General features: G+C 30.7%; 3 protein-coding genes across 3 annotated transcripts; 1 reads left to right on the top strand and 2 right to left on the bottom strand.

Annotated features, from left to right (window-relative positions):
- Positions 1 to 1,154: 1,154 nt before the first annotated feature.
- On the bottom strand, positions 1,155 to 4,748 carry LOC113857119. The gene is made up of 5 exons (XM_027488868.1): positions 3,926 to 4,748; positions 3,747 to 3,829; positions 3,108 to 3,219; positions 2,816 to 2,868; positions 1,155 to 1,792 (listed from the first exon to the last, which is right to left on the bottom strand). The coding sequence occupies exons 1-5, from the start codon at positions 4,659 to 4,661 to the stop codon at positions 1,610 to 1,612; spliced, it is 1,167 nt and encodes a 388-aa protein (XP_027344669.1). The 5' UTR covers positions 4,662 to 4,748; the 3' UTR covers positions 1,155 to 1,609.
- Positions 4,749 to 7,730: 2,982 nt separating this feature from the next.
- On the top strand, positions 7,731 to 11,807 carry LOC113857233. The gene is made up of 4 exons (XM_027489030.1): positions 7,731 to 7,967; positions 11,017 to 11,067; positions 11,331 to 11,399; positions 11,553 to 11,807. Exons 1-4 carry the CDS (start codon positions 7,731 to 7,733, stop codon positions 11,805 to 11,807), a joined length of 612 nt encoding a protein of 203 aa, XP_027344831.1.
- An 11,949-nt stretch (positions 11,808 to 23,756) lies between these two features.
- On the bottom strand, positions 23,757 to 24,422 carry LOC113857232 (ethylene-responsive transcription factor ERF084-like). The gene has a single exon (XM_027489029.1). It carries the CDS (start codon positions 24,420 to 24,422, stop codon positions 23,757 to 23,759), a length of 666 nt encoding a protein of 221 aa, XP_027344830.1.
- Positions 24,423 to 26,565: the final 2,143 nt, after the last annotated feature.

Genomic DNA, 26,565 nt, shown 5'->3' with positions numbered 1-26,565 from the left:
ATGTAAATTTAAATAACTAATTAATGAATTACTTCTCGTCTAAAACCATGTGATATTTTAATTATTCTATTTTATCAATTATTTAATGACAGATTTCAGACTAATAGAAGCGTTTAATTTATTTGATATAAAGTTATTAAAATAAGAATTATTATATTATTAATATTAAACAAACCAAAAAAGGGGGGAAAATCATTCTCGTTTAGCAATGTTATAACAAGCGCCTTGCAGCAAAAACTCTGAATGTTGCTAAATTTATTCTAACTATAACTGTTTTTCATAATTAAAAAATTGAACTAATATAAAAATATTAACATTACTTTTTATGATTAAAAGACTAAAGCTATATGAAATTCTTGAAAGGTCAAATAATAACACTTTTCATCTACTATAAATACGATATGCAGGTACTAATATCAGATAAACTGTATATTCTTCTACTTTGTATTAAAAATTTTGAGAGGAATAAATACAATACATTGAAAATCAACGGCATACATGCAAAAAAAAAAAAGAAAAAAAAAAAAGAACAACAAATAGTCCAAAATATTTAGAGACCTGTTTTAAGATTTTATTGAAACGATTTTGTAATAATTTCCAGAATAACTATCTGGATTTATTTAAACATTGAAACGGCAAAAATATTTTTGAGGTTTTCGTATCTTAAAACCAAAAACAAGTATAATTCGTATAATTAAAACTTCTTTTAAATATAAAATAATATTTCTCTGGAAAGGCGCAAACAAACAGGTCAGTAAGTAATGAAAAACAATTTATTTCAGAAATCATTAAAAATATGTAGATGTTAAGATCAACAACCCCGGCTTTCTTCCAATGAAAGAGGCTAAAGTTAACACGAAGAAGTTGAACCATGCGTGCCGTTCATTTTCAGAGGTTATCAAAAAAAGATTACTTACCCGTATGAAATTATAATTCTAAACTACTACGAAGTGTACTAAACCAATTTTAATTCCTTTTCTTCAACTGCTTAAATTCCATGAAAAATTTAAACGGAGACAAAACAATTGAAAAAAAAGTCAACTTTTGAAATTATTATAATATAAATCGTCCAGTTCTCCGGATTGCTGACTCGTATATAACAGGGAAAACATTCCGCAATTTAAGTAATAGGTTGCGATCCTTTTTACAAAATGAACCGAAAAAAAATATTTCATAAGCAAATTATCTGTTTCCCAATATGATACTGCTTGATATATTATTCAAGTGAAGACAACCAAAAACATATAAAATAAACAAGGCACGGTACATTAAAATATGTCATAAATTCAACCCAAGGCTGATTAAAATTAAAATAAAATGGGCTGATCATAATATTAATCTCATCTTCCCTACTGCAAAAGAAAATAACGCATTTCTTCAGCAACTGATATGTGCATCATATTTGTAAAAACCAGAGACCTTAGAAACGAATAATTCAGCCACTTGACCAGTTTGGTCTAAAACAGTCACACCCTGACTGACCAGGCTAGTAGGACAGGATAAAACCTGCACAACCCATTCAGCATTCCATCAACCAGCTGGATTTTTTTTCCAAATTTGTTTTATGTTGGGGCTCTTTTTTTCATCATATCACTGGAAAAGTGTCCCCCTATGAACTGGCCGCCAGACCAGATCGACTGGATCGAATTTTATTACTATAATCAGGATTATCACGTAGACCTAGCTTGGAGATAACAAAACAATAGGAATCCCAATCAGTTCGTCTGAGATATTTCAGCAAACTCTTTCTCCTCTGAACCATTGCTAGGAGACCTTTTCGAGAATGAACATCCTAAATCATCGTAGAATGAATTGAATCAGGGATTAAATAGTAATGCTATGCCAGATTTTCACCATCTATTTAGTTGTGTAGCCTATATTACTAGTCTACATTTACTTTGGAGAATTCATGGAACCAGCATAAAAATAACAGGGTCACACAGCATAGAACAAATCTGTACGGTTAAGTTCACAAAGTAAATATGGACTGGGTCTACACAATATTTTGCCGTGTTCCACAGATAATAACTCAAAGAACTGGTGACGATAGGCTGGTCAAATAACATAAACAGCAGCAAGATAGAACAGATAATACTATAAATGAATGAGCACAATAAACAGTCAACAAGATTAGACATATTTGATCAACACTAGGGATCAAATGAAGCTAAAAATTAAATTGCCACCCTGTAAAAAAGTGAAACACAAACAATACAGGAAATTACAGCTAACGTCTGAACAAATACGATATGGAAGCTGATATCAAATTCTCTGCTTTTACCTATGACTGAACATACAACAACAAATAAAGCCCCAGAGACAGATAAAATCAAGCCAAATCACTTTTTAGAATTCTAACTAATAGAACACCCAACCAACCATGGTCACCCATTATGGATGTGTTTTACTTTGCAAGAATATTTTATCAAATCATATGGCTATAACTCATTGTAGAGCACAAAAAATTACTTATACTTGATGACAACTTTTCAAAACCTGTTCCTAATAAAGTAATGCATTCACTTATCCTATCCTGTGGCCAGGAGAAATCTAATTAAAAATATAATAAATCTTACTGTCTATGAACACTAGCTAAATGCAAAAGGAGCACGTTCAAACTAGATTTGCAATAAACTTATTCACAACAAGTACATGACAGAATAAAAAGGTCCATAACGAAGGAGGCACTATAAGGTAACAATGTCTGCACATCAAATAGTTGATCATCCAAATCATAAATTGATAAGTATTCTAATCATGAATCATAAACACAATAATATATTCAGGAAAAATGACATTCATCGGGGAAACTCACCTTTTTGTGTAGAACTGCTGATAGATGCTTAATCTTAGTTGTGAGTTGTGCAACTGCATAACATCAAAGGGATAGTGTTAATTTCTTAACAAATGTCTATTAAGTATTTACATTGTCATAAGCACTGCATTGAAATTACACCTTCAACTTTCACTAAGACCTATATTGCAACAAGTAATCCACACATTCAATCAGAGCGGGAGAACAGATGAGTAATGCAAACCAATTTTCCTCCTTCAAAATCCCATTTATCAAACGCTGCAAAAATCAGTTAATGAATAATTTCCTTTACCTTGAACTCGAGCAGAACCACAATCAGACTCTGACATTTTAAACTCTTCTCTAATCTTTGCGAGCTCAATTTTCATCTTCTCTGCGGAGGACATATTATCCGGATGAAAGTACTGGAACAAACATAAAAGCGTCAATATAGGACATCCAATTTAATTAACATTAACAAAATACTAGACGTTAGGCTACAGACATTTAAAATTGAAACCAAAAGTACATGTTCATTCAATAATGTGAAATAACATCAACCAACCAGCCATTTCCAAGTACTGAACAGGCCAACAGCAAACAACAGCATCAAAGGCTAGAATCACTTCATTAAAAAAATAAAATAACTTCAATACATCAAATGTCCATCCATAACTACAACCCTGACTAGAATTAGCAATTAAAAAAAAAACAGAGAGCATTGAATGTATAAGCTAGAAGACTTGACATCTGAAAATTGCTCGTATTGTAACAATCAAATGAAGGTTCACATCAGCAAAGCGGAAACGAAAGACAAAGACAACAACAACAACAAAAACAAAGCCTTATCCCACTAGGTGAATCGACCACATGGATCCACAAAACAGGAAGGAGAGACAATAACTCAAAATCAAAATGGATTAGGAAACTTATGAAAGCAAAGCATACTTGCCCTTTCAACAAGATGCTCTTTAGGAGGCTCAAGGGAGTAGGGTGTTCTAGCAGCCAACTGGCCCAATATATTAAGTCTCTGCACTGCAAAAATTCATTCCATTAGTTACTTCCTTCAAACAAAAATACAACATAGTAATATATCAGTAATAACAACACATGACCAAAATTGTTACTAACTTGAAGCTTTTTTCGAGTCGTCCTTCTTAGCTTCATCCAGTCGCACGAGACAATCTCTCACCTCAGCATATACAGCGCCCTTGGAATTACGAGTAGCTTCATTCTCCTCAATCTCCCTCAACCTCGTCAACCTCTCATTCAATTTGCTAAGAGAAAACCAGTCCTTTCCCTTCGCATTTCCCTGTGGCCTCAACATCCTCAATTTCTCTCCCAATTCTTCGTATTTGTAAGTCCTCACGAACCCCATCTTCGTCGCAGAGGAGCCATCCCCCTCTTTCCTCTCCCTCAACTCCCTCCCAAAAACCAACTCCGGCAACGCATTCGTCCCGCCGATCACCTTCTTTAACGCCTCCGGGGAAGTTCGCGTCGCCCCCTTGCGATTGCCAAAATTCCGCAAGCTTTCGCGAATCACGTTGAAATCGGTAGATTTTTCTTGCGCTAGTCGGTTGCTGTAGATCTTCTGAAACGAGATTTGCTGCGGCGGCGAAGGAGCGGAGGTTAAGGCTCGGAACTGCGACACGTTCTTCTGGATCTCATCGAGAGAAGCTTCTTGAGACTTGGCGGACCGTTGTTTGAGACTGTCCTTGACTTCTCCGAAAAAGGAAGAATACGGAGAATTGGAATTGGGAGGGGCTTGATCGCCGGAGCCGGAGTTGGAGGTAGAGAAGAGGCGGCGGAGCAGAGAAGTGTTGGATTTGATTGTGGTTCGGAGACGGAGATGGAGAAGAAGAGCCATGGCATAAGGGTTTTGCAGTGTGTTAGGGTTTTAGCTACACTGATTTCATTTCATAGCGGCTTCAACACTTCCCTGACTTTGATACTCACTATGCTGTGCGCATGATAAAGATTAATAAAAAAACAATTTTTTTTTTTTTTTTCCTTTACGAGTTTTTCAAAAAATATATGAAATTAGATGGGCATGGTAAAATTAAGGGATTATTTGTGACGGATTTATCTAATATTTTAACTATATTAGATAATTTGTTTTTATTAGCTATTTTATTAAGGAAAACTCACCTAAAAAATTACTCACAGAAAAAGTTATTAAGGAAAAGTTTTCAGATATTTTTATTACAGAAAAGTTAACTAATTCTTACAGCAGTTTTAATAATGTGTATTGAAACAAATATAATAAATATTTATAATATTTAATATTATTATTAATACATTAAATTATGTGATATTCGGATAGAATAACATGAATTTTCATGTTTTTGTTTGGAATGTAATAATAATACTTTTATATCTTTAAAATATGTTACTTGTTGTACATACAGATCACTGTGATATTTTAAAGAATAAATCACCGTAAATCTAAATCTATACTGTCAATTCTCTTCCATTCAAATAAATCTATACTGTTAAAAAACTTTTATATTTATACACGCTGACAAATATTTAAAATATTTATTTTATTTCTATTATTTAAATATTTATAACAAAATAAATCTTATTTACAATAGTTAAGTTTATATTTATCTTGCAGTGTAAGTGAATATTTTGCTTGAACATGTCAGATTTAAAAATGTATTTTAAATTCAAACATTATTTGGTGTAAATATTATTTTTATATTCTGAGTTGAAACATTAATAAAAAAATAAAGATGTTTAAATCAGTAAAATCACTTAATAATTTATATTATAAAAAACACTTATCAAAAAATAAATAAATAATTCAGTAAGTGAGATTGAATAATTTCAACCAAATTAGTTAATACCTATTATACAAGAATTCGATGCATACTAAAAGAGTAAATCATGATTCTCCAAAGTAGTGAATAAATTCAAAAACTCCAAACTAGATAACAAATTCATAAATGCGAATATTCTTGTCAAAGAACTAGAAAAAATTGAGAAAATCAATTATTAAAACAATTAAAAATAGACAAGCATACAAAAGATAGATTTAGTTATATTCATTTAGAACTAATTCAAATTGCACTAAAACTAAATCATAAAATAAGAGTAAAGCTCCTCATTTTAGTTTTATTTAAAAATATGAAATTTTAAAAAATAAATGACTCAATAATCGCAATTTTAAAAAACAACCTGATGAACCAACATTCTCTAATTACTGTCCTGGTTTTTTAAATGAATATGAAAAATGAAAAAATAGCATCAACTATCAAAATATTCATAAAATCTCCTCAATATATAATAGATGAAAGTGCAAATCATTGTAACAAATAATGTAAAATGCGTTTTTAACTTTCTTCTAAATATATATTTAAATTTTTTTTTATAATTATCAAATAATGTAAAAAAATTGTATCAACAATATATCAAAATTATTGACGTATACTTCCTCAATATATATATATTAAAATAATAATATTTTTATTATTAATAATAAAAGATTCTATTATATTAAATATGATTAGATTAAAGACATGATTTTTTTTAAAAAAAATTATTATTATTGAATGTGAAAGAAGTCACATGACGAGAAAAAAAATGATATCATAAAAATGCTCACATTTAACGTAACTTTTAAAAAGTTGTTATTTAAGAATAAATATTCATATTTAATATATAAATTTTGATACAATAAACAAACTAAACACACAATAAACTCAATTAGATAAATTTGATATTTTTAATTAAAAAATATTTTAGCAAATCATCTATACATTATTTAAATAAAATAAATCGACAGTGTTTTAGGCTATTGTCATTTTGTGCCGTAATTAATTTTACTATGAATAATAATTTTTTTTTTCAAAACAATAATAAATTATCTTTCATCTTTGAATGCATAGATCAATTAGTGAAATTTTGTGTTAGTTTAAGTCAGTTTAAAGTTTGAACATTGATACTGTATTAAGTATATAAAATTTTTGTTGTTTATAATACTTTTATTTCACTTAAACAAACTTTAATAAAAAAATCAATATTACCACGTCAAAATAATAATAAATTAAAAGGTATATTATAAAAATAAATCATTAAAACCAGTCCATGCCATTTTTTATTGTTATAATATATCAACATTTAGTGTTAATTTTTAAATTATTATCATAATAATTATATATTTTTTACTATAACTTGACACTACTATTTCTCTTTTTTGTTTGAGAATTATAATTTTTCAAGAAAAGATAAAATTTATTTTTAAAATTAATATTTAATAAAAATAAAAAATATAAATTAATATATTAATCATCATAAATGATGAATAATTATTTTAATTTAAAATTTAAAAACATGACGTTTTTTTCTCTCTTTAAACCTTCCCACATTGGTTAGAATTTTTAATGTTTCTCTTAAATTAATATTTATAATAAATTTTAGTTAATAATTAAAATATATCGAGAAGAATAAGTGCGATATAATGTTAATAAAAAGAACAGAAAACAAGGCAATGTAATATTATTTAATAAAATACTTAATATACGCCAAATAATGGAGAAGATAAAAAATATCATATCTTATCTTAACTTTTTACATCTTTATCAGAATTTATTTGTAAGGTCAAATCTTAATTACTAAAAAGGTGAAAAATTAAAGTATAATTGTTTTGATGAAAAACAATAACGAAACCGAGAAGCTACAGTAACAGTAGTTACATATGCGCGTATATATGAGAGTAGATTGAGAGAAGTTATCAAATTGAAAAAGCGAAGAAAGTTAAGGATTGCCACGTAAGACAAAAGGGCCAGGCAGCGATACCCCACCCTTTTCCCTAGGTTTGTCAACAATATATAACCCTTTCAATTTCTTCTTCTTAATTCAACATTCTCACCATCACCATCACCATCACCATTCACCACGCCACGAACCACCTTCTTCTTCTTCTTCTTGCTTCATGTCGGACTCCGACGACGACTGGGTTACGAGAGCCTTGGCCGACGACACCCTCGTGGCGGACCTACTCCTCCGCATCCGCCACCCCCAACCCTGTCTTAACTTGCACTGGACCGTTCGTCAGCCACGTTCTCGGCCCCACCACAACAAACCCCAATCAACCAGGGGCAGCCCCACCACCCCCCTCTCCTGGACCGACGCCGAACCATCTCTCCATGCCTCAGCCTCGGGATCTAAGGTTCGTTCCCTCTTCTTTTCTTTCTTGTTTAATTTTTGCGGTGTTTTACGAGTACCATGGTTCAACAAACCAACACCCAGTAGGAAACTCCCTTTTCTGCTTCTTTGTACTCTCACTCTGACACTTTTCACTTTTCCTTCTCATTGGACCAAACTACCATTCTATTTCCACTTTTACCCTCCCATCTGTGCCTCTCGCCGCCTCCCATCTCCGTCAACGCCTTCCGTTCCGTCCACTATTCGCGTTTTTTCCTCGGCGCTTCAGCCGCGGATATTACCGTAAACGCCCGAAGCCAAAGGGCCATTTTCGTCTCTCTGCATAATTACATTTTCCTTTTTAGGTTTTTACGCTGATTAGTTTTTTTATTATTATTATTATTATCTCAATTGGAAATGACTTTATTAATATAATATGAAAAAATTTATATTATTTTTATACCTTACTGCTTTGGAATTTTTTTTAAGAAATATGTTAAAATATTATTTTTTATTATCATTAAAAAAAGGGAATAATTTAAAACTAATTTAAGTTTTTATAGAGAAATAATAAGTGTATAAATTAATTATTAGCAGCATCGATTCTAACTGTTGCCTCCCTACGAGTATAAGGGGTAGTTTCGTAATATCAAAAAGTCCCCACCAGCTTTTTCTGGTGGCATGTACTATGGTGGTGTTGTGTGTGTTATTAGTGGGTGTGTACCTTTTTGGGTGTTTGCGCTGCGAGGTTCATCCATAACATAATCCACTGTAATCTTCCCCACTGTACCGCTCCGTGCGGGTGCATTCTCGTTTGGTACTTTCATTCATTCGTAACTCCCCGGAATAACAGCAGATGCAAATACTAAACTAAATATAAAAATATATTTTGTTAAAAAAAAATTCGTGGTTCTTAACCAAAATAATTTTCATTAGTTACTTTTAAATGAATAAATGATTAAAAATAAAACAATAATGTAATTTTATTTAATTTATCACTGTAATTGCTATTTCCCAACTTCGGATGATGAATACTTTAAGAATTGTTACTTGGAAAAATGGTTATTATTGTTACTGCGAACATGATATTCCCAAGGATAATAATAATATTTATTGCGGGATAGTGTATATGCAGGTTTTTAGCTGGCTCTGTTATTCCAAAGGATAACATAGTCTTTTTATGCCCGCTAATAGTGGGGTCTACAAAGTGAGAATCTTTGGTCAAATTTTTTGGTATATTTTATTCCGAGTTGATATGGAGACTCTGATAGGAAAAGAAATGAACCGGTTTTGGCTTCACTTTTATATTTATTTTATCCTCCATGATAATAAAAGATTAGTATGAAGAACTGAAGATGTGATGCAACTAAACCACCTAGAAAGGATAATGAAGTTGGAGAAAAAGGGGTGCTTGGTGGAGACAATTTGTTAGCTTCCATATGGGGAAATGTTGTCACCAAATTAATGACACAAACACATTTTAATTGAGTTTGGGACTTATAAGGGTCTTTTTAATTAAGATATTTCGCGTTAGCAATGCCTTTTTTTTATGAGAGAAATGCTATGATCAATCCTTTTTTTGTACACTTCTTTTAGTAGTTTTTATTGTTAATAGAAATTTTATGTTATTTTTATATATAAAGAGTGAATTTGAATTATTTTAAAAAAATTAGTATGAATTATTACTTAATAATAAAAAAGAAAAATTATGTTTACTTTTTAAAAATTTGTCCTAGTGTGAAAAATATTTTAACTCTCACTAGTACCTAGGTGTACGTGCCAGTAGAATGGATGATGTATTTATTTTAGAAATGATGGCATCTTATGGCTTACAATGTGGGATTTTCGTGATATAGTACGGAACATTGCAGAGTAGCGTCAATGTGTCATTACTCATTACTGCTTCCTTTGGTTAGGGAGGAAGCAAATAAAAAGCAAGGAAAACACGGATGATATGCATTCTTGTTTGTTTGGTTAAATGAAAAAAGGAAAGAAAGAGGAATAAAAAGTCTAATTTTAAAAATAAAATTTTAAAATTTTCCTTCCTTCTATTTTTCTTTCAATTTAATTTAATTTAATTTTTTCTTTCCTCCCACCTTCCTTCCTTCCAAACAAACAAGGGGTACGATAGAATGTGATATATTGGACGCGTATTGTGCTGTGCAAACAGATACGGGTGGGAATTTGCATTTATAATTACATGATGGTGGTATGTTCCCTGGTGTACCTCACCATCTTCAGCCTTCAGATGAAGTCCTCCCTTCTTGCTTTTTCCCATCAGAAAATTATAAGCAACGATAATGAAATTGCTTAATTATATTAGTTTAGGAAAGTATTTAATAGACACCCTAATCTTGAAAGAGATAGAAATAGAAGAAGGAAAAAACTAGATGTAATAGATAATGTGATGTGAAATGAGGAGAGAAATAGATAACAATGGGAGATATTAATTGAGTATTGGCACAGGAGGAGTATTTAGAAATTAAAGTTGATTATATTATATAGGACTATAGGAGTTTCTTTTTTAGTAATTTCTTGAATGAATTAAAAAATATGTAATTAAACTTTACAAAACATGACATTTATGCTAATGCCATTCATGAGGATGCGGGGTTAATCTGATCACCTCTTTATTACTTGGTGCTTGTTTGTAAATATTACATAGTTCTATCTCTAACGAGTCTCAGTCAAAGGAGGAAAAGATCTAATATTCAGAAAAATCTTAATGTATGCTTATTTGTTCATTTAATAATTATTTGAACAGTGACACGCCTATAAGAAAACGAATTTTTGGTGATTGAATTGCAGCTTTCCTGTCTCTGATTTTCTTCTGTCATACAATAGTAATCTTTAATGTTCTCAAAGCAATAATACTGTCTGGTTTATTGCTTGTATGTAGTAATGATATATTTCAACTTTGTCACCCCAAAAACTTTTGGTACTCAAGTTCGAAGACAAAGAGTTGTTCAACCGGAATTAGAAATCATCATATCATCATGTTCTTTCACTCTGCATATTCCAAGAGTTTGGTTTGTAATGTGATGAATAATAAGCTCTGCTATATTTGGTTGCAGGCTGTAGATCCCGGTGAAACAACCACAGCTAAAAGGTCGAGAAAGAGAAAGGTATTTATAATTTTTTTTTTCTACAGATGTATGTATTTATTCTTAGTTGCTAATTCTTAGTGAAAATAGCAATATCTTATTGTTTTTAAATTTTGTCCTGTTTGCAGACACTGGCTGAACTACAACAGGAGGAGAAATTGCTGTTGAAAGAAAAGAAAATTTTGAAAAATGTTTGATTTGTACTAATTTTTATATTCTACACACACACACACACAGAGTTACGTCTTTCTTATTGTTCGTTTCCATTTTGGAATTTTAAACAGGAACTTGCATCCTTGCATCTCACCATGGAGAAAAAAAAAGCAACAAACGAAAGCTTAAAGAAAATAAAGGTAACTTTCTTGTTCTTCTACCCTTTTCTTGTTCTTCTATCTCATTCTTTGTTACATAACGAAGTTCGAGACTTCTTAATATTTGAAATAACTGGTATGGACACAATTCTATGATTTATTAGAATCTAATCATGCTTTGACTTCTTGTAACAGCTTGATTTGACGTCACAACAGACCTACAAAACTGGGAAAGCGATCCTTTACCCACCACAGTTTGTGGAGGCTCACTGCCATCCAGCACAAACAGTCCAAGACAAGGTCCTTAATGATGAATCATTTGTTCGTATAGCAATTGCTTCCTCAAAGCAGAAAGAGATTAGTAACCAAGAATCTTCATTCTTGCTTCCGGATCTAAATATACCCATAGGGGAAGATTTAAACTCCAACGACATTCCTGAATTAAGTTAATAAGGAATATTCTGCTTACTTACATGTTTACTCACAATAAGTCCAACACATGGCACTAACCTAGGTTGTGCTAATGTAATTTTAGGTGGTAAACCATTTAGTTTTCCCACAGTTACATTCTACAGAAATTATTTTTTGATTCATGATACTGAGGGTAGTGTAGAGATCCTTTACGTTAGGCATAGTTCCATTCTTTTACTTGATTCTACATTGTTCAAAGATTCTTCGGGGCCATCCCTATCCCTTTCCTCTTTCATTATAGAAATATTTACTGATAAATGTAATTACATGATCTACTATAAGATAATTCAAGGATTTTGGTTCTTGTAGCAATGTTGTCTGCGTTTGATATGATTTTGAGATTTTTTGGTTCTCTCAAGTTTATAGTGAAATATGATTAGCATTTCCCACAATGACTAACGTATTAGCATGAGATTTTATCCAATGCAGTGAAAAAGAAAAATAACTAAAAAGGGTGCTTAATGAGTTAGTAAACTTGTTCAGTCAAGAACTAGTATGTTTTCAAAATTGATTAATCTCTCCTTGTATAAATAACGTGTTTTGCTGATATATATGAAAATTGTATTTAGATTCAAATCTTGTTTGTCGTCTTTCATCCGAGTCCGGTCTCCCAATTCTCAGTTATTGGAGTCGAACACTTGATGGGGAATAGTGGCACATTTTGGGTTGGCCCAATGACAGACACACTAGTACATGATTATACAGACATACAGTCATGAGCATCATATGAACCCTACCTTGACTAATGTCTGGTTGGTCAATAATCACGTTACTGGCTTTTTTCAGATTCTAGTTGACCATAACTCGCAAGTGAGGCTTGGGCTTGCGCTTTGAACTTTTTGCTAGTTGCAACAATTGTCGCAAAATTCTTATCATTTTATTTATTTTAATTACTATCTTCTTTTTCTCCCTGCATTCTAATGAAAAAAATAAAGTGCAGAGGGGAAAAAATGTCAACAATCAACGTAGATGGTGACTGTCATCAACTCATCATTTCCTAGGATTTTCCTTCTTTCACGTTATATATATATATATATATATATAAAAGAAATTGTATTTAACTGTTAAAAAGTAATTAAGATATACTCTTAAAATATAGTTATAGATAGTTGGTGGCTGATTTATAAATATTTTCATAAGTATCTTTTAAGTTTAAAATACAACTTGACTCTGATAAATTATGAAATCAATTCAAATAAACTTTATTTGTATACATAATATACTGTATAACCTCAAGTTCTAATAATTTAGATAATGTAACCGTTAGAATAATGTCTTGCTTGATTAAAAAAAGGTTGACATCTTTTCATTTTAAAATAAATTTGATAATGTAATAATCTAAATGAATTTAATATGCGAATGTGTATTCTAAATATGTTAATTAAAAACAAAATAAAAGTTATGGACAATATCATACATATTATTTGTATTATTTTTTAACGATAGTTGAAATTTTATTTTAACAATATGCATAATAAATACTTACATTAAAAATAAGTATAATAATATTCAAATTCAATATATATAATTTTCTTTTTATTCAAACTATGATTTGAGTTATCAGGTTTCTCCTATTCAAATTATTATTTAAAACTTAAAATCAAGATTTATTCACTACATTTTTTCCTTTACCAGGAAAGAAGTTGTTAATAAAGCTCTATTCTTTAGACTGAAAGATAGATACGTAATCAATTTTGTAAAAACTTGAAAAGATAGTCTAAGATTGTATATAAACGAAATCAAATATTTAAAAAAATACATTTAAAAATATCTCATAGTATCTTAGGTTATTCTTTCTTTTTTTTTTTTTTTGTTAATTCTTGGTTATCTTTTATGATTTGTTACTATATTTTTCTTTTAACATAATTTATTTCATTAATTACTTAACCTTACAAATAATAGAAATGAGAGAACTATTTTAAGTTATATGAATACGTCAATACATTATAATACCCATAAAAGAACGTTATTGTAGTTCGTGTTTATCTGTTCAGAAACAATAAGAATTTTGTTCTTATTTTTTTATATGTAAAATTTTTAAATAATATTAATTATTAATTTTGACTAATATTCTTTTGTTCATTTAAAAATAAAAAATAGATAAATAATAAGTTTAATGACATGATATTGTAACATTGCATTCTTTTCTTGTAGCTGGCATCATTTATGTGAATAAATAGGGGAATTTTGCTTTTGGCATAGTATGAATATTTGAATTGATTCAAGCTCGAAAGTGTAGTTGTGACAGTGCTATCTTTTCTACTTTAAATTTATTATTTAGGGGTGCAATCAGTCAATCAAAGGTGCTATACATATCAAATCCTTACTGGTGCCATGGCTACTCAGATCTGCAACAAGAGGAAGCAGCTGACACACATTTTCTTTATATTTTCACCATCAAAGTAAGGCGGATTCCAGGCTGATTTTCACCATCAAAATAGATCAAAATTAATGATGGGCTTATTTCCATAAACTAATAATTAGATAGATATTTTTATTTTAAAATATTTATACACAAATAATAAATATAAATTTTGAAAATAAAATTAAAACTTTTTTATAATTATTTGTAAAAAAGGAAAATGAAACAATAATTTCTCAAATATAAAAAGTCTTAGGTTCATATGTCATGCTCAAATCTTCTAAGCAACAAACGAGTTAATTTAAGAATAAAGGCTAATAATACACTTTTAAGTATATTTTATGCATATAGTTTATTTTTTAAGTTAAAAATATTTTATTTTATAATTTATTTATTTATTTTAAAGTTAATAAATTATAAAAAAAATGTCGTTAAAGTATATTTAAAATAGTGTGTTATTAAAAATTTCTTAAAGTAATATATCTCAAAATAAGATTTTAAAATTTAATTTTATACATGAAAAATAAAAATTCTAGATATTTCTAAGTCCTCCCTAGCCAGATTTTTCTTTGCCTCTTTAAGCAAACTTTACTCCTATGCCTTCGACTTTGTCATCATATCGACTTAAAAAAAGATTTATAAAACACCTAGCTCACCATGGCTACTAAGGAAAATAATAGAACATATTTTTAATGTGTATTACTTATGATTGATTCAATTTTTAATAATATTTCAGTTTTATTATTAATCTTGTTTAATAGAGAATAATGGAACGTTGAGTTTTTAATAAATACAATAGATAAGAGGTTTAATAAGAAGTTTGGTAGTAACTTTCTATAAGATTCATAATATTAATTCCTTTCTTGATTTTTTTTACAAAACTTTAAACATCAATAACAATTCAAACATAATATACAACCTTATCGTTATTTAGTAGTTATTTTATATATTTAAAAAATTAAAGTTATTAATTGCTTTGAAAATTTCTAATTAATTATGTTTCTTAAATCTAATAATTACATATGTTAAAGATTGTGAATTTTTACAATTAGTTTTTTTTCTTAAAATACTCATTTTATTTTCCTTCGGAATAATTTTAAGATGGGAGAATAAAAAAAATATTTTTTATGATGAAATTTAAAAATGATTAAAATTTTATTTTGAAAATTTAAAATATAATTCTCATAAAGTTTTTAAAACATATTAAATATATGTTAAAAATTAGTAAACTAAAAAAATAAAAATATAGAATGTGCCTTCATCTAATCGGAGAAAGCAATTTAAATATGAGATTAATAAATGGTAAATACTAAAATATGATTTTTTTTGCACATTTACAAGAATATGGCGTAACTAAAAATGTCAAATGCGATTTTACGTAAATAGTTCCATGCAAGGGTTCAAAGCAGAGACTAAAATCGCCAAAGGCGTTTTTAGCTTGGTCAAAAGCAGCTTTACAAAAGTTGTATCATTAAATCGATGCAAGCGGGTCTAGGCGATAGTAAACTCATTGTTGGCGATTTTGTATGCTGCCATGTAGGGAATTTGACTTTGTAAAGTCAACGTTGGCGATTTTGAACATTTTAAAACGCTAATGGTGATTTTAAGCTTATATATTTGCTGCATGCGAGAAAAGGAGTGGGACAAAGTTGAAGAAGAAGTGAGATTCTGGAGAAATAGAGAGAAGGTCGAGAGAGGTAGTAGAAAATTAGGAGGAAAAAATAGAAAAAGTTATATTTAGAGGTTAAAAAATTAAAATTGCAGAAAAAATGGTTAAAGATACAACCGTTGATTCAAGGAAACATATTTCGGAACAAATTTAAAATTTAAATGTAAGTTTTTCTATATTATTTAATATATTTTTTATGTGTATTTTAATTATAGATTAATTTTTAATAAATAAAATATAACATTAAGAATATATAGTAGTTGATTTTCTTTTTGTAAGTAAAAGTAAATCTGGATTTTTTATAATAATTTATATTGTTATGGTAATTAAAATTAAAAAAATGCTGAATTTGTGTTGAAAAAAGCCTAAAATAAAAAGCTCGTAAGTTTTATTTTAAAATGTGTTATCATTTATTTGTTATGCTAATTTAAATTTGATTATATATGATTTGAAGTACATTGTAATTTTGTTGTAAATATTTTTGTCAATTATATTATTATAATAAAGTTTGATTTTATAAGAATTTTATAATTTTTTAAATATTTATTACTATTTATGTAATATAGATAGTTGTTTTAGTAATAATGATTTTTTTAATTATTTATAACAGGTAATGAAAATGTTACGCTCTCGTCACTTGTCAATAACACCTCTAAAGATTAAAATTATGAAAATTTTATGACATGGTAGATTTGATCGAATTTCTTAATTTTGTGACATGCAAATAAAGGGTCGCTGATATATGCATTAGTGGAACGTTGAAGACCTGAAATACACACATTTCACTTAGTATGTAGAGAATGCACAATTACATTGGAAGATTTATACATGTTACTTGGACTTAAGATCAGCGGTGTAGCAGTGATTTGTTCTACAAACCCTTTTACTATTGTTATACATAATATGTGTGAAAATTTAATAGGAGGCTGACCTGATTCAAACAACATTGACGGATCAGAAATTAAATTAAAGTGACTATCCTAGCACCTTGGTTTGCTTCCTTGTAATTTTGACATTAGGTTACAACAACATGCTCGTGGGTATATTCTTTACTTGTTAGGACATGTTCTGATGCTAAATAAAAGTAATTCAGTAGTACATGCAAAACTCCTGTAGTTGTTAATAGATGTGAATGAAATTGGCAATTATAGTTGGGGATCAACATGCTTGGCCTTTCTTTTTAGAGGCTTAGATCAAGCTTCTAGACATGATACTAAAGAAATTTGTGGCTGCTTGATACTTTTGTAGATGTGGGCATGACATCGCCTCCCATGGCTTCAATCCCAGAAGAACTACTAATATTTCCACTTGCTCTTAGATGGTGATGATTGTGATATTCAACAAAAACTCCGTTTAAGAATCTTCAGAATATTAGATTAGCATTGGATCAAATGGGTCTTAATGAGGTAAAGAGTTTTAAAAAATATTATTAAGATGTTACATCATGAAACCCTTTATTAATGAGGTGTTAATATTAACTTATATATTTATTGCAGTTTTTGTGAAGACCATATGTGAATGATGAAATTAATGCAGTAACTCTAGATGAAGTGAGGCGTGAACAACAAGTGTAGTCAACTGTTATATGTCAATTTGGATATGCTCAGCCTATTCCTCTTTAGCCCCAACAACTTCAAGGAGTACATAACAGGAACCTACGTGGAGCAAAAGAACCAAAGGACTGGACAATCATACATCACGATTGGGTGACGATATGGGAGCATCGACATGAACATATTTTGCAAGGAGTCCAAACTCAGAATTTTTATCATTCTAATGAATATTGGGCATGGTACACATTATATGCAATAAAATGGCTATGGTTATCCCCACAAATGGAAAACCCAACACCTGAACAAGAAATGTTGCCTATAGAGCTGTCACTTTCTAAGCATGAAGACATTTCTATGGATGTATCACCTATCCAGCCACAAGACATTCCATCAGCTTCTGTACAACCAAATCAAGAGTATTATTGGTCACCTGAAAGGAAAGAGTGACAACCTTTTCAATGGGATGAACAATCAGCACAACCATAACCTATTCAATGTGGGCAAACAAGCAGGCAGGAAAGAGGTCGAAGGTCAGTTGATTATAGTAGTACCAGCAATAGGTCTCATGGATTTTTTTTCCAACATATGATTTTGTGGTAGATGCATCTTCACCTTCCCAAAACAATTTGAGTCCAAACTTTGACCTAAATGAATCAGCAACCACGGAAGATGTTCCTGTAAATGAGCAGGATGTGTATCGATGATCACGAGTGTCGCGCTCAGACAAATTAATAAAAACCAAATTGCATAAAAATCATGTAGTAAGAGGTGCAATTCGAGTCGTCTCCCAATGATGATAATGTTATATGATTATAAATTTAGAGAGGGTTTGATTTATAGAATAACACTAATTAGAATCAAAAGTTAACAAGAATTAAAGGCTCTAATCCAAGAATTTAGAAGAACTACGACCACTCTATCATCGGATTCTAAGAAGATACATCAACCAACAAATTAGTAATTAACATTAAATTCGAATGAAACCTCAATTCAAATTAAGCATTCACACGAGAACCCTCATGCATTTGATTAACATACAATTCGCTCAAAGTTCAGAAACCTCTAGAACCTAATCGATTTGTGTTAATTTAATTCACCAATGCCATGAATCTTAGATCTCAAACCTAAAAATCTAATTAACACTCCTTCAAGAATTAATTATATACATCAACTGAATAATATGTAAACAAACAATTGCACAATTATCAATCCAAACGAAGAACTTCAATTCAAAATCATAATTAGCAAAAGGAGAAAGAAGGAAGAAATGAAATCGAATTTATTGTTGAATAAATTGCGAAATCGATTTTCAAGAGTGTCTTAGTCCTTTTTCAATTGTTGGACTAGGAGGAAGTCTAAGCCTCTATTAATGGAGGAAAATGAAAGGTAAAAATAGAAAAGACAAAGAAGAAAAATGAAAACCCTAAAACATAAACCTAATCTAACCTAACGTCCCAACCAACCCTTTTACAGCCTGCTGTCCTAATTTAAATACAGGATCTTAAGGGTTAAAACATAAAACCTAATTAATAATTATTCAATTACATTAATCCTTTACTCAATAGCTGTATTTGGAATTCTTATTTGTTCAAATTCGAATTCTTGAGGGAAAGTTATGCTTGTAATTGCTGCTCAGTATCCATGATGAATTCACGAAGATCTTTGGTGGTATTTTTGGTGATATGGCCCAAATACTGCACCAAGGTTAGAAACTACGAGTGTAGCGTTCCAACTTTTTCCAGGCCTAATTTCAGCTTCTTATCATCAGAATTAGTTTCAACCTCTCATAGGAATTGTGCGTCTTTCTCTTAGCTTTCCTACAAATCAAGAATCACAATGAAATGAGTTCTACAACTCAAGATATGGTCCAGAAACCAAAACAGTATTAGAATTTGCCAAATACTGAAAAAATTAAATAAAACCCAAATAAAATTCAAACATCATAAAATAATTCAATTCAAACTAATTTAGGCACAAAAGAGGATTAATGAGCTAAGAATGAGAGGAAATAAGGTTGTAAAAATCCAATTGATCAATTGACCAGAACCAGTGTATGATGCTCTACCTGTGCAATGGTTTATGCCAATTAGCTTGTGGGATTTCACTCCTCAAGAATATTCAGACACCCACCCATCACAAAATGTCCTACAGCTAGATCCTATACCAGATATGGATGCAACATATGAGGACATAGACACTCAACGTGGTGTAGAGGATGTAGCTCAACCTGAAAGACAAAGGGAATTCCTTTCTCGCATATTACGTCCGTTTACACATCCTCCTGATAGATTTAGTCTTTCATTAATAAAGAAGAAAAAAGAGAAATGATGATAGTAATTTCTGTATTTGTTTTAGTACTTGTCATGATGGTTTCTGTAATTTGTGTCGTAGTTGTTTTTGTACTTGTCATTAAGGTTTATGAACTTATGAGTTGTAGTTTGTGAAATTGAAAATCAACGATGTTTTAGATTAAATTTCTAAACTTTTGATTAAATTTCAAAATTTGATTACATTTAAAGATAATTGACAAAGATTAGAGCAAATTAACACAATCGTTTATTGTTATCAAAGTACAACACACCAATTTCATAACAGAATATAAAAGACTACAACATGGATGTTAATCAATAACAACAACATAAACACGCAAGAAAGCATCACTATTAATCTTTATGAACTAGGGCCAGCAACATTAGGACAACGGGTACAACTATGGTTTTCGCCTCGAGATAGAGTACAACGTGGTGCTTGCCTCATTTGTCTCGTACCAATTTCATTAACAAAACGAGTTGATTTGGGACATCCTTTCAAAGTACACTTTAAGGCGGGGTTAGGACAAAGGTTGGAACCTCAGTATTTGCGCCACTTTGATTCATTCCCTACAACTCCAAATTCTTTTTTGTAAACTTTGTATACTTGATTGATGGTATAGACTTCATTCACATAAACACGCCAATCAATATTTTGACTACAACAAGCAACAATTACGTGGCGACATGGATATCGATCAGTTTGTAAGTTTCCACAGTCACAATAACTTTGTCTCAGATGAACTCGATATTCTTCGTTGTTGGATAAATCCTGAACATGAAAAGCCTCATTGCGTCTGTCAAACTGCGTGACACGAAGGTTTCTTGAGCCATGCTCGTTTGATTGAAGATGACTTGTAATATTTTTTGAGAACAAATGTCTAGCATTCTTCCGTGTATATGCCTCGCTTCCCTTATGTGCAAATAATTGTGCTAGTCAGAAGTAAGTGGCTCTTATAAGTGTTGTGATAGGAAAATTACGGGTACCTTTTAAAACAGAATTAATACATTCAACGAGATTCGTCGTCATATGACTCCATCGATGTTCGCCATCAAATGCTAAAACTCACTTTTTTCTTGGTATTTCACTAAGCCAATCTTCATAAACTTGTCCACGCTCCTGTATTCGTTGATAATAAATATTAAATTCATGCTTATTTCTTAAGTAACTTGTAAATAAGAAAGTCAAATTTCATTAGCATAAAAAAGGTCATCTAGTAATATATTAATAGCATTATTTTAAATACAAAAATCAAGTTTATTACCCATCTGAACAACAAGTTTATGCAAGTTAGGAGCCTTGAATCTACACAAGAAATTTGCAGCAATGTGCTTGATACAATACATGTGAAATGCTCTTGGAGGTTCCCACTGACCATTACTTCTTCTGATTGCTGCTATAATTGACTCGTGACGATCAGAAATCAACCCAACGCCATCTTTAGTAATGATATATTTTCATAAATTTTCTAAGAAAAAACTCCAAGCATATGTTGTCTCACCCTCAACAACAGCGAACACAATCGGCAGTATATTCTAATTTTCATCTTGTGCAACAGCAACTAGTAGAACTCCCTTGTATTTTTCATATAAATATGTCCCATCAACCTGCATAAGTGGCTTGCAATGGCGAAATGCTCTAATGCAAGGACCAAAAGTTCAAAACACTCGTTGAAATATTTGAACATTAAGAACTAATTCATCATTACGATAAGCCTGTACAACATCTAATTTTACAACAGAACCTTTATCAGCATCACACATTGCTATGCATCATTGCGACAAAGCTTCAAATGAGGCTTCCCACTTACCGAATGCATTTTCAATTGTCTTTTGTTTTACCAACCACGCTTTTCGATAATTTATTGTGTACCCAAAGCGAGACTGAATTTCCCCAATTACTACTTTATTTTAAAAGAAGGATTACATTGGCTTTATACATTCTGCAACTATGTCTGTATCCAATTTTCTGTGATCTTGAGAAATGATTCCAACAGTACAGGTGTGTGGACCGTTGTATTTTCAGATTCTCCAAAAATACTCGTTCTTCCTGAAACTACATCGGAGAAGTCACCTACAATCTAAGTCATACTTTACACATTTACAATAAAATGTATTTGATTCCGACTTGAACACTTTGTAGTCTGCTCCTTTTGATATATTATAATACTTTACGGCTCTTATAACAACTTCTTTGTCACTGAATTGCTTTCCAATATACAATTCACCATTTATCTTTATGTTACCTACCAATAGCAAACATAAACTAATTAACAGAAATATAATTAATCACACTAACATAATTTCAAATATCACATACCTAAATTTGCATACTCTGAAAACTCAGTAGCATGCATAGCATTAAGATCTCATTCACACATGAAAGGTGGCTCTCCAAAAGGATGTTGCCCACCCATATGGGACTCCTCTTCATCAATATCATTGTCAAGATCCTTATTGCTGTCTTCACCACTTCTATATTCTTCTTCAAATTCGTACTCATCACTTTCGCTGTTATTAAGTTCCCATTCTATCTCTATCTCTACCATTGTGCTCAAAAATTCTGCTTCAACTTCTATACTTTTGAAAATAACATAAAACTCAGTCATACCACTTGGAGGAAGACATGACTGATGTATCTGAAACATTTGTTGAACACCTTCATCGTTAGTTATTTGAATTGTATAATATTGAATAAAATTTCCAAATATTGATACTGGACATCGATACATAACATTTTATACTATTTTTGAAAACTTAACTTCATGAACATATTAATAAAGCCAATACTTTAAATCTTCAAATGATATATTATATGGAATATTCACAATGTTGATTTCTCACGTACAAATGTCACACCTTCAATATAATCTCACTATTGAAATAAACTACAACAACTACACTCATTTTTCTTTTTGATTTACACTTTTACCTTTAAGAACGACTCATTCTGAAGACATATTATAATATTTATAATTTCATCAATCTAAAATCGTTAATGACATTTTATAACGTTATTTAATATTTTATAAAATTCTCTAATATATGTGATTAGTTAAAGATTATCGTTGATATTTTTAAAAAAGTCAAAGCTCTTTCTGACGGTCAAAAATCAACATTAACGATTTTAACCAATCTTTCATATTTTTCTAACTTTTAAAATTAACAATTTTACTTTCACAAAATTTTATTTTTTTATTCAAAATTGTGATTGACGTTTTTATATTATAACGAACTCTATAGCTCACTGACAATTAAAATTTCCCTTTAACATTTTTATCCATTCACCATATTTTCGTCATTTTGTAAAAGATGCCATATTTGATAATTTCTTAAAAAAAACCTATATTAAAAAAAAAATGACCCTCATCTATCATCGTCATCAAAATCCAATTTTCAATCGTATCCTAAAAGAATAATAAAAGAATTGGGTGTACTAAGTTGTGTTGGAAGAGGCCTGGCACCATATTTTTTTATTTCATCACTGCTTATTATCTGACCACAAGAAGTTTCCTTCCAACTGCAACTGCCACTACCGAATGCAAGTCCTCGAATACATCTCTCAGTTGTACACTTTTTATGCCACAAAATACCAATGCCACTTCTTTACATCTCTATCACAATATCTACCATACAATTACGATATATATGAACATATAAGCATGATCAAATAAGTCATAGATTCACAGCGATAAAAAATTAGCATGGCTTATACTTTCACCTAAGCTAATGTTACACCAATGAACCAAAATTGGTTAAATTAGAGCGCTTCAAAACAACAATCAGTTTCCATAATGATACTCAAAGATTGCGTTTGCATGTCAATAATAAAGCCAACATACACATTCCTTAATAAACAAAGCTCTTCACTCATTTCACTCATTCAAGTACAAAACTATATTCCAGGTTTATGAACATTCATTGACACCCAAATTAACCACTACAACCTCAAAAAACCACAAGCAAAACGAAACAAAGGAAGAGCCACCTAAGAAACATGTTGATACACTATTATTAATATTAATTTTAAGAAACCTACATCACCATTCTAGTGCTTGTAACACTGAAGTTCACACCCAGCTTCAACTCAACCTCTACACTGTCGTTCACTTCACACTCTCGTTCTCTACGAACTTGGGGAACCTCACTGAACAATTGTTCCACAGAGGAACACTTCCGAGCGCTGTTGCGTGCGGTTTTCGGCTTCACCGAACCACCACTCACCCCATTCGCTTCCGAAGACGTTGTTAACGGCAACACTGAGGGTATATTGAAGTTAGTCCGAGCCTTCGAACCTCTCAAGCGCCTTGCAGCCGCGTCGTACGCACGCGCCGCTTCCTCCGCAGTGTCGAACGTCCCAAGCCAGTGGCGGCACCGACCGATGCGGTCGCGTATCTCCGCCGACCACCTTCCCCACGGCCTCTTCCTCACTCCTCTGTAGCTCTTGTTCGCCGACGCGCCACAGGTTTTCTCTGTTTTCTTCTTCGGCGCGCCACGCTCTGAAACGAAACCAGAACGCGGCGTCGATTTTGGCCCGAACAGAACGTGTTCTCCGACGACCGCGGCGATTCCTTCGAGCGTCCTTTCGCTAGTTCTTGCGTCGTGAGGCTGTTGAAATGGGAAGTGCGATTGGGATGATGCGTGATGAACAAGCGAATAAGTGGTTGTTAATGGCGCGTGCAAGAAGAATTCGCCGTTCATGGTGATGATGGATGGTGATTGTGGCGAGGCATTTGGAAAGTGCAACCACTATTTATATCGGCTTGATTCAAGAAAATTGATCAAATGAAATAATTTGATATTTATTTTTATATTTTCAGAGAAATGTAGATATTGCTGTCAATTTTGATAAGACTGTAATCCCTCGTATTTACATGTTTGTCTTTCCTAGGCTGCCTCTACCCTGTAGGGATACACCTTTCAGAGGGTATTAAATTATGCACCCCGTAGGGTTCCCAATACCCATGTTAAAATAATATTTATATATAATCTAGTTAAGGTTAATTGCTTTTAAAAATATAAATAAATAATATGATAGAAAGAGTTGAATAAGTATAACACCATGAGAGAAGGAAACGAGAAAGTTTTGGTGCATGGCAGTGATTAGTAATTGCATTCTTGAACGTGGATTTCCTTTTATAAAGAATAGGTCTACTCTCTTTGCTCTTCTATTTTAATTAATATGTGATTTTATTTTTTATTAATTTATGAAACATTATAGTCCAGTTCATTTGTCATTTTTTCTCTACAATTTTTTTAATATTTATTTTGTACTGAATTGATTAAGGATATAAAGCAGAATTGACGTAAAAGGTAGAAGAAGAAAAAACAAATTTGATAATGATTTACGTCCCTGTGTTTGGGTTGAAGGGTAATGAGATGGGAGAGGGAGAAAAGAAGGGATAGTGAATGAGTTTTATGTATAAAATCTGATCTGATGAGATGAGGAGAGCGTCAGGGTGTCGTCAAGGAAAAGATTGTTTGACTGCAATTGTAATATATGATTGATTGTACAAATCTTTTTCTTTTTGATCGGCCATCGCCCAGGTACATGCAAATAACTTGGGGATTATAAGTTCAAACTTTTCACTTTCCACAATTTCTTAATAGTTTCATTCAAAGTTTCTCATAATTCCATTACAAAATAAAAGAGAAATGTATTACTCCCAAATTTTGGAATTTTTCTTAATGAATTTATCTGTAAAGTGACAAAGTAATAAACTATTTTTTTAGATTTTTATTAATTAATATTAGGCTTAACTATTTTTTTATTTTAGTGTTTATATTTTTTTGTAAAAAGTCAAGTGGTAACTGTTAAAAGACAACAAAGTAACTGATTAAAAAATTATCAGATATTAATTTTTGTGAGATCAAGTTAATAAAAAAATTATAATCGAAAAGTTGTAAAAATGTAAAGATTAAAATAAAAATTATATTTAAGCTTTAATATTATTATATAGTTAAATTAAATTAATGTAAAATATTCAATTAAATTAATATTATTATATACTGTAACTATGTTACAAGCTTCCAGCTCAAGGGTTGTAATTTTACTTCTTTTTTTAAAAAACAATTAACAAGAATAAAAGATAAAGAATTATGATTATTGCATGTATTAGTTTCTGTTTGGTTTGCTATTAAATTTTTTATACTTTTTAAAATAAAAACATATATCAATATGAAATTTTTATTAAAATTAGTTAAAATGCTCATTTTAAATGATTTTTATATATTAAACCCAATTATCCTGAATTATAAAATAAACCCACCCTTAATATAATCACTTTACACAAAAAAAGTTGAAAGACTGCATGGTCACAAAACACTCGATGCAAAGGAAGATCTGATAATCAGATTGCATGATGATTCATGCATGATGTCAGGATCGATGTCTTTCTGAGGTCAAGAAACAATTATGCAAAGCTGATGGATTAGATAGGAGAGAACCCGATGCAATGCTTACCAATTAATGCAGCAAGATTTGATTTGGACTTTCGGGTTCAGAATACCATTGATGAGCTTGCTGCAGCTGACATATATGATGTTCTAATTTCTAACATCACAAAATTTCTATTTAATTTTTATATCAGGTTTGTATTTATTTTTCTTTCCTTTTTCTCTGATCTGCATAGCATAATTTATTGAAAAAATTCGAGTTCTAAATTTTACTTCATCCATTTCTTTTACATCTTTATTTCTTTTTAGATATTTGTCATGCTATGGATCATTATACATACATATATATATATATATATATATATATATTATTTATTTACTCATTTCAAACTTAAATGGGAAAAAAATTATCCTTGATTTAAATGGTTTGGATAAATGGGTAAGCAAT

The sequence above is a fragment of the Abrus precatorius genome, unplaced genomic scaffold (assembly GCF_003935025.1).
Source record: "Abrus precatorius isolate BTA unplaced genomic scaffold, Abrus_2018 Scaffold153, whole genome shotgun sequence".
Classification (NCBI taxonomy): domain Eukaryota; kingdom Viridiplantae; phylum Streptophyta; class Magnoliopsida; order Fabales; family Fabaceae; genus Abrus; species Abrus precatorius.
The sequence above is the reverse complement of the archived record's forward strand: the minus strand, read 5'-3'. Positions and strand labels throughout refer to the sequence as shown.